The sequence below is a fragment of the Xiphias gladius genome, chromosome 19 (genome assembly GCF_016859285.1).
Source record: "Xiphias gladius isolate SHS-SW01 ecotype Sanya breed wild chromosome 19, ASM1685928v1, whole genome shotgun sequence".
Lineage (NCBI taxonomy): Eukaryota > Metazoa > Chordata > Actinopteri > Istiophoriformes > Xiphiidae > Xiphias > Xiphias gladius.
This window is the reverse complement of record NC_053418.1, coordinates 9,633,017-9,645,371: the sequence shown is the minus strand read 5'-3', so window position 1 is coordinate 9,645,371 and position 12,355 is coordinate 9,633,017. Positions and strand designations below refer to the sequence as shown.

Genomic DNA, 12,355 nt, shown 5'->3' with positions numbered 1-12,355 from the left:
TTTCCAAAGAATTTGACCACTGCATGTACATACAATGTTTCTAAATTACCTCAGACATAATAATGACATTCGCATACGGGAACTTCTGGTTACCTATAAACAAACCCATACACCAGTACGGATATATCTGCAGAAACTTACCATCAGCCAACATATCGCCCCTGCTGATTTATCAGTCTAGCTTCATTGTTGTTGTTATTATGAAACTTGGTGCTCAAAAATGCAGTGACTGCTAGTTGGCATATAATTATATTTGTTTGTGTCCTGATTCCTTTCAAAAGAGATCTTAGCAGGAGAGAATGATGAAACTCCAACCTTCTACAAAGCTGCTCTCCACTCCACACAACTCAAGCTGTTGTGTGTAACACAAATTTGTTTTTTGCTTGCCCTCCTATGGTGCTGCCTTGCTCATGTACACTTTAGCGGGGCAGGTGTTTGCGATCATGAAGGCTTAAATCTTTATCCTGGGGCCAACCGGCTGCCCAAAGCACACTCTGGTGACGGCGAATTTGATGGCGTCAACATTTATAATTGGTACCTGTTTTGTAGCAGCTGGCCCTGAGCTCTCCTTTTCTTTAACCTCCTCCTCTTCATCCTCATGCTCCTCCTCCGTCTGCTGGAGTCTCTTTTCATTGCTGTGTTGATTTGGAACCTCCCGAGGGGGCCAAACGCTGCCTCCTTGGTCACAGATTTCACTGCTAGCACCATCTGTCTTCTTTCCCTCCCTCTGAGTGTCACTGTGCCTGACGCTTGGCTCACCCATGCAGGTGAAGCCTTTCAGCTTCTCCAGGGTGGAGGAGCAGAGGCCACCTGTTCCTCGACTCGATGTTAGCGTCGTCTCTGAAACGACAATAAATACAGTGTAATATGATTATTATATATAAACAAACAGCAGAAAAAATCCCAAATGTAAATATTTTACTATTATACATACATAATGTTGATGTGGTTGCACTATAGTTTGTCACACTAACATAGTTAACATCAGTCCACTTTTTTAAGTTTTAGACAACTAAAATGCTCAAATTCTCAAATTAACAGAAGGATGTAACATCACATGCTGTTTGGAGAAATGTGATGCTTTTGGCAGTGGGAAACGGGTGAGGCGTCGGTGACCCCCGGTAGAGTTGAGAAGTACCGGGTGGATTTTCCGTTTGAGACGCACGCACTCACCTTTAGTGCTCTGACAGGGTTCAGGCTGACAGTCCAAATCCTCCAACTGCTGAGGTTGTAGAGTGAGCTTTGCTCGTTTTGATGGCAGTCCAGCATCTTCACAAGAGGAAAGTTTCTGCTGCAGGAAAGAAAAAGCAGCTCAGGTTCAGTGTTTAGGTTCAAGGTAAGCGTATGTGATCTGTGTGTGTGTGTGTGTGTGTGTGTGTGTCTGTGTGTGTGACATATTCAATGGAGCACACCTCACCTTGCCTCTTGAAAGCTGGTGCTCAGCAGGATTTTGGTTAATCCCACACTGAGTTTTGGAGGCGCTCGGTCCGCCGAAGTACCTGCTAATGGAGGTCTGGGTGCTGCAGGACTTTTTCACAGACTTTGGCATGTTTTCGTTTTTGCCTACATTAGACGCATCGTGGAAATACATGCATAGAGATCTGCGCTCATTTGAAGCCTCTCATTGCAGTGGAAGGCTTTAGCCTTAGCTGCCCGGCTTTTCAAAACATAGCGGCGCATGTGCTGAGATCACGCAGGCGCGTTCAATGACGTAGGTAGCGTCAGGTCAATCGGAACATAGGAAGGTTTCCGGTTACATCTTTCAAAACTAGACTATTGGGCTCGACAATGTGGTCGCAACTGTTTGCTTTTTTTTGCACACTTAGTCCGATTTGAGGTAAGAAGAGGTTTTGTTTCGTTTTTTTTCTTGCGCTGGAGGAACTTTTTTTATTTTTTTATTTTTATTTTCTGAGACTTCATTTATCTAGCTAATCTGCCGCGGATGAAAACTGTGCCTCCGAAACATTCTCGTATAAGTGATGCACTGTCGTCCTCTAACTAGTATGTGAACTAGTTAAATCTGGACTATCTGGTAGCCATATTCAAGTGCAGGGTTTGAACGCTTTCCCTTCTTCTCTTAGCGCGTCAACTCATCTGGCTACGCCGTCCGGTTACTTCCGGTCTAATGTGTAAAACTGAGTCACACCGCGATGGTCTCAGATCTGCATTGCTAAACGAGAAGTACACCACTTAAAAACAGCCGTCTAAGAGCTTTCAATCGTAAGACTTAATTACTTATTTGGAAGTATGTGAACAAAATACTTTCTGTAGTTTACCTATAATCAAAGCCATATTACACAGTACTTTAAAGTAAACTTCCTAGAAAACAATTAGAAATGTATGGAGCCATAAAATAAAGCTTTCCCAAAAAAATATCATAAAATAGAATGCTTGATTTTTTTTTTGATTTTTTTTTTGACACTTACATTCATCCACACACATTTTTTATCATATTTTTTCCTGAAGTGTCCCTCTTCAGTTAACACAGCACAAAAGCTGTAAAAATAGCAGAAATGGTGGAAGCAGAGATTATACATCCAGATATCACATACAGACTTGTGAAAAAAAATTTTGAATACCATCCATTGCAGGACTCCCTGTTTTTTTTTTTTGTTTTTTTTTTTTCTTTCTTTCTTTCTATTTGTTGAAGATAGTTTTTTATGACTCTGGCTGCATGTTTGGGGTCATTGTCATGCTGCAGAATGAATTTGGGATCGTTGAGATCCCTCCCTGATGTTTTTTTTTGTGATGGATACAAATCTAAACATCTAAAGTGCCTAAAACAGCAATGGCAATGTGTTGGATGCCAAGTCACATGTTAAGCATTGATCCCCAGCTGATCCACCTATGGACGGAACGACCTGTTAGAGGTAGGTACCTTTCCTCGACCTTCTGTGTAGTGTATACAGTAATACTATGCTGCACTACTACATGGCGCCATGTAATTTGCGATGTTGTAATTTGGCTAAACATAAATTAGCTTCAGAGCATGCAACATATAAGCACAAAGCGTGTCAGTTGAATCATGTCAGTTGATATTTTGCTGTTGTGGTACCAAAGAAAGTTACAGGTTATTAAATATATACAGTAAACCAATACCCTCGGGACATCTGGGGCCACCTGGGGATCTGGGATCCTGAGATAGGTGCTAGCTTTGGAAATTACAGCCTTGGGAACACCACATGTTAGGGCATTACTCTACATTCTCCTCTGTGTGAAAATTATACTGGTTCTGGTATGTGATTATGTTACTTTTTAAGGTCCAATGACACAGGTGATTATGAGGACCACCTCATATTAACATTATATAACGACATTCATTTTTAGGAAAGGGGTTTCAGTTTATTGAATTCCAGTTTTCTAACTTTTTTAAATTAGTGGGAGGCTCTGGGCTGTAAAAAAGACATGTCAAATCCTCAACATTTTAATCTGGATAACGTGGTTATCCACATTTGAAGGACTCGGCCCAGGTCTGCAGTAGATTACTCAAGGTTTATCTAAAGAGAAAATGCAAACATTTAAGATTGGTGATAAAACACAATGCAAAATATGAACAATCATGAGCAAGTTAATATTTTATACTGTTAGTTGTCAAGCCTGAGGATCTACAGAGACGACCAGATGACATATATACATAGATTTCACACTACCTAGTTTGATGCCTTTGATTACTTTTCATACTACTACAATGCAAAGCATCGAAAGTTCAACAAAGTCACACCACTTCAGACAAATTAAATGCAGAAAGGATTTGTTGCACTGCACATTCAGAGGACTCTTATTTCTTGACGCACCTGGATTTGTCAAAAATTTTAATTTTTCTCTGTAAAACAGGAAATATGGCGTATGCAGTATATGACATATTGAGAATATAAGTCTTTATAAGTGAATATACTGAAAATACTAATAAAAGAAAATATCCAGCTACTATACAGCCTATTTAGTTTAAAAGTAAGAATTGTATCAGCTAATTTTGACATTAGTCTAGTTTGTTTGTATAGGGGCTTAAACAAAGAAACATTTATTGAATCATCCCTATGAATTGCTGCATATTGCTGCTGTTACCTGAAAATGTCAAAACGACAGATTTTGTGATTTTCATGTTTTCAACTCACTTCGAGGATATTACACTGAGGTAACAAAAAAATTCTCTGGCCTCTTGAGCTTTTCGAAACCCTTCCAATATTCACTGGACATTTTCGAAGCAACCACTTTTCACAAAACAGAAAATGAGTTTTTGTGTATTCTTTGTCAGTATACCTTCATAACGCAACAAGTATTCACAGCAGCACAAAGATCTTTTTTTATATCACTCATTCATGGAAGAAGCATTTTTCCCTGTGTTATTTCACACTCACTCCCTCCAGATGGTCACAAAATGGTGCCAAGACGAGGAATTTTCAAAACACACACACATAGTTTTCTAAAAAGGTACGTTTTAGAACACAATCATTCATATGTCTTTCTGGCAGACTTGGAGAGAAACTAGATGAACTACTGCAAGATAATAAACATGCCACAATTCTTTCACCTTAGTTATTTTTTATAATTTGTACACAAATTTTGAATATGTTGAGTGTGAAATGTCAGATGTTGCTATAGCTATCAAAGGCATGCTACTGCTGCAACATTTACATCCTGGTTCCTGTCACACAAAAGAGATTTTATCTGCTACTAAAGGAATGTGATATGGAAATCATCCTCAGTAGCAGATAAAGTCTCTTTTGTGAGACAGGAATTAGGATGTAAATGTTGCAGCAGTAAGATGATTTCCATATCACATCGCTTTAATTTTGAGCCGACCAACTACGGAGGAGGCCTTTTGAGCAAGAAGACATGGATCAAGTTCTGAAAGAGGACTCAGAAAAGGTCACTTCCTCGCTACAGTTCTCCTCTCACAGGGTTAATCAACATTTTTCTCTCTGTTCACTATGCAGCTTTGTGGAGTTCTGATGATTCTGTCTATGACTCAGTCAGCAGGTAATCAGCTTTTTATAGTTATGTGTGCCTTAATTGAACATTTAAACATAAAAAGGGCCCGGCTCTGAGGCCATGGCATATATCCAAGGGATTGGGGAGCTTTATTTTATCAATTTTGGATTAAAAATGAAAAAGCCAGCAAATGAGACTGGCAAGGAAAACTACTGCCAGGCTAACTAAGAAAATACAAAATAAACTACAAAATCGAAAAATTCACCGTAACACAAAGTTGTGCCAGCATGTGGATTAGGATGCTATACATGTGCAGCTACTGAGCATTTCAAAGATATTATCTATCAGACAGGGTCTGGGCTGAAATATTGTGTGCTGAATGCCTGATGGGGTTTTTTTTATTGTTGAAACGAGGTTTTTCCATCTTGTCTTGCAGGTTACACCACGAAGGGCTGTCAAAAGAAGTACTGAGTGAGTAAAACCCATATCTTGCTGTGAAGAGGACTGGTGCATCTGTGCCATACCCACTGCACCCAGTGTCATCCTCCCGCTGGTGTCCTCAGCCATCATCACACTCTTTCTCTGAGGCTCTGGAACAGCTACAGCTGAGAATATTTTACTGTTTTTCTAACCACATTTGAACAGCTCAGGAGCAATAAACACACAGCAGGGAATGAATTACAGCGAAAAAAATTTGCTTTGTTATGAATTCCTAGTTATTGCATAAAGATGAGAGACAAAACCGGATATAAAACATGAACAATCATTAGTAAATTAATAAATTATAGTTAGTTCTTGATCTGAGGATTATTGAAGCAGATCAGCAGACATAAAGACTTTGGACTTTCTAGTTTGATGCCCTTGGTTACTTTTCAAACTGAAAACCACAGAATGCTGCAGAGCAAACTCTCAAGGCCAATTACTGGTTTCAGAGTCCAGGTGAAGTAGTAAGACATCCCTTTTTCTGCAGGCTTCTGACAGATTTCGTAGCACTTATGGATAATAAGCATCTGTGTCTGCGACTCGTGTAAAATATAACCTCAGGTCCATTTCATTATCTCTGCTATGGCCTCTGCTGTGTGCGTGAGTGTGCGCGCGTGTGTGTCAGTGTGTCAGCACTCACACACACACAATCAATTTACAGAGGAGAGGGGACATAGTGTAATCTTGTATACAGTGCGCTCCTTTCAATGTTGTATTTAGTTTACAAAGTCTCAGGACTACCACATTCACTAAACCCAGTCGGATGTTTTCCTACAATATGCAAGTATTTATTTAACCCACAATACCCCAACCTCAGTCTAGTTAACTTAACTACATCTCTTTGCCTTGCAAAATAACAAATGACTTTTTAAACCACAGGTTGAAGAGAACAGTAATGTCTCCCTCTGCCTCCCTTTTCCATTCCTCTTGCCACTCCCCCTTAATGCTTTCTCGGATTTTGCTTCTAAGTTCAACTTTTCCAGAGGATATATTCAAGTCTATTTCAGTTTTCTTTGAAGTTGCCTGTACGATACAATCTGCAGTGTTATTACCCTTAACTCCATCATGTCCGGGGACCCAGGGTAGCCTGACTCTGCCAGCACATTGCCTGCCTCACTGTCGGGATTCTGGGTGTAAATAGTGTGCTGTTTTATTGATTGCTGTGCGTTGGGTACTGAACTGTGTGCAGGGGGATTTTCTGTTTTGGGGTGTCCATTACTTTAAATGACATTGTATCAACAATAAAGGCTTGTATATTTTTGTATCATACCATCTTTGTGATAAATATTCTCCAGCCTCTGGCACCGGACCAGATTGGGTTAACAAAGGTGGTGGGAGCATTATGCTACCTTAAGATCTTTTTAATCTTATTTAACAATCAAAGTTTATAACAATAGCAAAGCAAAATTTATTAATTTTTTTTAGCACATTTCATTCCAGCATTCCAACCAAAAAAATCCATCGTGGTGGTGTACAGTGGCAAATTTACGAAAAATGTGTCACTCTCCAAATACTTCTGTACCTAACTGTGATTAAAGCATATACGTATACATACAAAACATTCCCACAAATGTAAACAACCAAGTAAATCAATCTAACACTTTAAAGAAAATAAAACTAATCAAATGTGTTGGCAATCATGAAGGTTTTTTCAGTCTGTTTTTTTTTCACACTGTTAATCTTGGAGCACAGTTTATATAATTAGAAGGTTTTCCAGCAGCTGGGACCACAAAAACAGAAAGTAAGTAGCATTTCTTTGGTCTATTTAAGGTTTTTTTTCCCCTTCCAAACCCTTAAACCTTGCAGGACATACATTAAAAAGACATTCATTTATTTAATTCCATTAATTTATCAATTAATTATCCCTTTAAAATGCTATTAAAAAGTATTTTAATTTTATCATTAATAATGGGTCAATGAATGGATTTTTAATGTAAAAAAAAAAAAAGATGAAGGAGGGGGGACTTGGTTTCACAGTACCGCTACTAAAGATGATTTCTACTTCACTTTTACTTCTTGCATTTATTTACACAACTGTAAATAATCTACATGGTTGTCTTAGGGGATAATGAGCTCCCTTTAGGGCTGATGTCATTCAAGTTTCTTGGCAGGATGTTCAAGTTCTGAGAGACGATTGAGAGGTTGGACGATAAAAGGAATACTTTGGACAGAGTTCACATCTTTCTACAGGTTGTCCCTTCACAGGGTTGATTAAAAAGTAATAATACGTATAAACTCATATAAAGTAATATTAACCTCAACAGGAATAAATTTTTCATCATGTAAAAGCTGTGACTGATTGTATATCAATATTTATTCCATAACACCACAATATGATGGACAACAGAACGTTCTGTTAGTGGAAAATTGTCTTTGTTGTTGCAGAGGGAAACAACTGTATGGGTCTTCCTGCAGCAGGAAACCACATTTAAACTGTGTCAGACTTGCACTGCGACACTTTGCCAGCTTCTACTTGGTTAATTCATTCATTTTTTCAGGGCATGATAAGGGCTTGTGTAAAGACAAAGAAAACGACCACCATTTTCTCTTCACTGTTTTTTCACATTGTCAGTCTGTATTTCCCTAAAGGCAACTTCACCTCCGCAGTGGATGGATTGTCTGCTCTTGCCAAGTTTTCTACAGTCACAAACACTGGCATTTCCTCTGTTGAACATTTTTTCATTGGACGGATATGTCACCAAGTCTGATGAACATCTTTAAGAAACAAGATTGTGCTGCTCAACTTTTAGCCGACTTGCTGCAACAATCAAAAATGGGTGTAATTGTTTCGGTGTAGGGGACTGAAGTTGTCAGAAGTTAATATGGGCCATTTTTGCTAAGTGTGTGGTGTACTCCATAATTCCTGTCTTGTAGATTGACTGCAATTTGGGGAAGGTGCCTCCGACGTCTTCAAGAGAAGTTATTTTAGAAACTTTATCTTATTTTATTTTATTTATTTGTTTATTTTTAGGAGAGGATTATATCAGTTAAATTTTTTGTCATTTGTGGCAGCTTAAGCAAAGATACATTTGTTGAAACCTCCATGTGAAATTCCGGACATTGTTGGACGTGAAAACTTTCTAATTACAGTTTTGGTGTTTTCATTTTTTTCACCTCTTTTTTTAAGGCTTACACTGTTTTGTCTGCAGTAACAAGAAATTCCCTGACCTCTTTAGCTTTTGAAATCCTTCTAATGTTCCCTGGATAATTTCATTTTTGCATGATTTTTAACTGACATTTTTTCAACACTCTTCACAAAACACCAAACAAATACTGCGGACAGACAATTCAACAACCACGTTGAGTTTTTGTCTTCTTTGGTATAGTATACTTTTTGTAATGCAGCAAGTATTCACAGCAGCACAAAGACCCTTAACCTTGGTCAACGTTCACTTTAAAAACGTGTCCACTTCAGCCTTTCAAACTCACTACCAGCAGATGGTCACAAGATGGCGCCAAAGTAAGGCCATTTCAAAACAGACCCTACAGTTTACAGTGGCTTTGCCTCAGTAAGTTAAGTAAATAAGGTAAAGTAACACTTAAAAAAAATTTTTAAAAGAATAATTTAGATTAGAAACGCTCATATGTCCTCCTGGCAAACTTACAGAGAAAGTAGATGAACTACAGTGAGAAAATAAACTTGTCACAATATTTTCATATTACACAAAAGAGATTATCTGCTACAAAAGATGTTCCCATATCGTTTTCAGCTCTTGTCTTTACTTACACAACCGTAAACAATCTACATAGTGGTCTCAGGGATAGTGGGTTCACTTTGGGTCTGCAGTTATTCAGGGTTCTTGGCAGGATGCTCTGTGAGGAAAATCCACGTGATCAAGTTCTGGAAGACTGAGAGGTCGGACTATAAAAGGATGGCTTCGCAGGAGTTCACAGCTTATCTGCAGACGTCTTCTCCCAGGTTTGATTAAAAAAAACTGTTTTTCAGTCTGTTAATGATGCGGCTTTATGGAGCTCTGATCCTGTTTATGATTCTGTCCACAGGTAAGAACAGCTTATGTTTTATGTGCTTTGGCTGAACATTGTAACACAAAGAAATGAAAGTTATTAACATGCAAAAGTTACTGTTAAACCTGAAAAAAGGTAGTTTGGTCTGAAAGGTTTTTTTATTACATTAATGTATGAATTTAAATATACTTATTTTAAATAATATACAAAGCATGGAAATATTTTTTAACAGTGCTGATTTTAAAAATACCATTTGCCACACTTTTGGCCACACTGTAGTTTAATTATTTCTGTTTTCCACTCTTTTAGAAAGACTTAAGTAGGATGGCCTATAATAGCCAGCTAAGTCATTTTCTCTCAAGTTTCTTTTCCCGTTCTCTTAGCGGAAAGTTTTCAGAGCTGTTGTTGCAGAACACATTTCTGGAAACTTTTGTGATGATTATCTTCATACTGTAGGAAACCACTTTTGAATGTTTGGGAATATTAAAAAAAAAAAAAAATCATTTTAAACTGATGTTTTTTGTTTGTCTGTTTTAGTTTGTAAAATTTAGAGCCATAGATTTGGAGTATCTTAAACCATGTGTGACACTGTTCTGTATTTCTGTACAGCATGTGGATTAAAATGCTACTCTTGTGTAAAAGCCGACCCTACAACCTGCACAAGGATCTCAACTTGTCCTGAGCCTCTGGACCGCTGTTTCTCCTTAAATGTGACCGGTAAGTTGTTCTTCCACACCAGAAGTATTTGTATATAATAAAAGAGATTATCTATCCAATGGGGTCTGAGCTGATATGCCACACTGAACGCTGGGCGGCTTTTGGTCGTTGTTGAAACTGATGATTCTCCATCATGTCTTGCAGGTTACATTGCTAAGGGCTGTCGAAAAAGCATTAACTGTGTAAGACCAGTATCGTGCTGTGAAGAGGACTTGTGTAACAGTGCCATACCCACTGGACCCAGTGTCGTCCTCCTGCTGGTGTCCTCAGCCATCATCACACTCTTTCTCTGAGGCTCTGGAATAGCTACAGCTGAGAATATTATCCTTTTTTTCTAACCACATTTGAACAGCTCAAGAACAATTATATAGTAAAGCTGATTATCTTTTCAATAAAACCGCAATTTGATCGACCATTAATTTATTTGATTCCTTAGGTTCTTCTTCTTAAGTTTTACATGCTATTTACGGCAACAAATATCTTCGTTATGAAGATACTTAGAAGGTTGAGAGAAAAAACAAGACATAAATTATGAGCAATCAGGAGCAAATCAACAAATTATATAGTCAGTTTTTGATCTTGAGAATTTTTGAAACAGACCAGGCAGACCTTAATGTTTTGGACATTCTGGTTTGATGTATTTAGTTACCTTTTACACATATCACTGCAAGTGCTTATATGTCCTCCTGGCAGACTTATAGAGAAGCTAGATGGACAACTGTGAGAAAATAAACTTTTTCCAATATTTATCATTAGTTATGTTCATTTATTTTTCCATAGATTTCCTAATGCCGAATGTGAAATGTCAGATTTTATCAGTGGAGCAATTTGAAGTGAACATTACTACTTACAGCAAAGAGATTTTATCTGCACTATGAAACAAGAATCCTTTGAGATACCATTAATGAGTCCTTACTATACACTGATAAATCTATACACCATAGATTTAAATAAAGGCATTTATGTAGCTACAAATCCCTTAGTTTCCCATTAATTTCAAAAAGTGAAAAGTCAACCTCTTAAAAAAACCCTCACTTTCATGAAGAAAATAAGCAGTACAATGCTTCTCTTGATTAACACGATTTTTTGAAATATTTGACAAATCCCTCCATTAATAATGTAAAGTTTCATTAAGGAATACAACAGAGGTGTCCTATATCTTTAGCTCCATTTTAATATTTCGGAAAACAGTGTTATCTGTATATACTGGGTGAATATTTCGACTCGTTGCGCATCCTGCAGGCACACCAACAAGACATCCTGGAGTCGAGTGAAGTAAGAGGTTTTGTGTCTGTAACAAACCTGGCGCATGTAGCCTCATCTGGCTGGTGAGTATCATGTCTGTCTGGACTGCATGCGAGGCCAGTTTGTTATGGAGCAGTCCTACAAGCTGCGGTCGACAGTGATCAGGGGGTGCGTCCACAGAGGTCGGTGTAGATCGGGTCAAAGTTCAACCAACTGGAGCTTTGCGCACAACCCCCCCCCCCCCCCGCGCGCTGCTCTGGCCATCGACGAAGTCCACGACACGCAGCCCCGCCCCCGACTGCCAGCGCGCAGCAACGGGCCTTGGTCCGCTGCCACCCTCCTGCCAGTGCCAGCAGCGAAGGCCGGACGATTAGGACTGGTGATAAATGCGCGTTCAGTTTGGCGTCATCTCATTTTTTTTTTTTCACTGAGCATCAAAATTCGCCATCTGTCCATCAGCGGTGAACACCTTGCTGCCCCTCCCAACCACATACGCCCGGGTGGCATGTCTCTGCTGTCAGCCACCAAAAAAAAACACAAAACAAGACAGCAACAAATCGACTGTTACATATTCAAATACATTTAAGTTTCAGTTTCACACCTTGTCTTTAGTTTTTACTTTGAGATGTTATCTTGACTGAATGCACTTGTCAGTAAGTCCCTGCCTTCCTCTTGCTGTTACTTCACCTGGATGTGTGAACTTACACTGTGCAGAATGTTGTGTGTGCAGGGCTTGTTTTCCCACAAAGCGGAAACTCTTCTTTTTTTTCCCTCTGTGCTCACCTACATTCTCTACAACTGACACCAGGGTGTGGAAACTTGAAGAGTCCAGTGCACGTATGCCGAGACTGGACTTTTCAGTGAAGTGGGACACGCCTTGTACCGGACGCGTTTCCATATTCATAGATTTTGGATTTTTGAATAAGGGACAACGATGTCGAGAGCCCACATCATACAGAAAATGTTGTTCTAAGCATATTATTTTTTATATGTACTTTTTTTTTAAGGTAGA

General features: G+C 38.8%; 2 protein-coding genes and 1 long non-coding RNA gene across 5 annotated transcripts in view; 2 read left to right on the top strand and 1 right to left on the bottom strand.

Annotated features, from left to right (window-relative positions):
• The window catches only part of msh3 (mutS homolog 3 (E. coli)), a 45,965-nt gene extending 43,881 nt beyond the window's left edge, over positions 1-2,084 (bottom strand). For 2 of the 3 annotated variants that reach the window (XM_040155877.1, XM_040155879.1), the window contains exons 1-3: positions 1,418-2,084; positions 1,174-1,291; positions 539-840 (exon numbers count right to left, since the gene is read on the bottom strand). In XM_040155877.1, coding sequence (XP_040011811.1) covers positions 539-840; positions 1,174-1,291; positions 1,418-1,591 — 594 coding nt within the window. In that variant the 5' untranslated portion in view covers positions 1,592-2,084. The remainder of the gene's footprint in view (positions 1-538; positions 841-1,173; positions 1,292-1,417) is intronic. The other variant, XM_040155878.1, reaches the window with a different exon arrangement.
• LOC120805553 lies at positions 1,707-5,981 on the top strand. Its single transcript, XR_005709568.1, has 4 exons — positions 1,707-1,837; positions 2,837-2,870; positions 4,938-4,980; positions 5,369-5,981. It is a non-coding gene; the product is annotated as an uncharacterized LOC120805553 (long non-coding RNA).
• A 3,213-nt stretch (positions 5,982-9,194) lies between these two features.
• On the top strand, positions 9,195-11,565 carry LOC120804827 (lymphocyte antigen 6G-like). The gene is made up of 3 exons (XM_040154483.1): positions 9,195-9,417; positions 9,991-10,098; positions 10,243-11,565. The coding sequence occupies exons 1-3, from the start codon at positions 9,369-9,371 to the stop codon at positions 10,389-10,391; spliced, it is 306 nt and encodes a 101-aa protein (XP_040010417.1). The 5' UTR covers positions 9,195-9,368; the 3' UTR covers positions 10,392-11,565.
• The last annotated feature ends 790 nt before the right edge of the window (positions 11,566-12,355 follow it).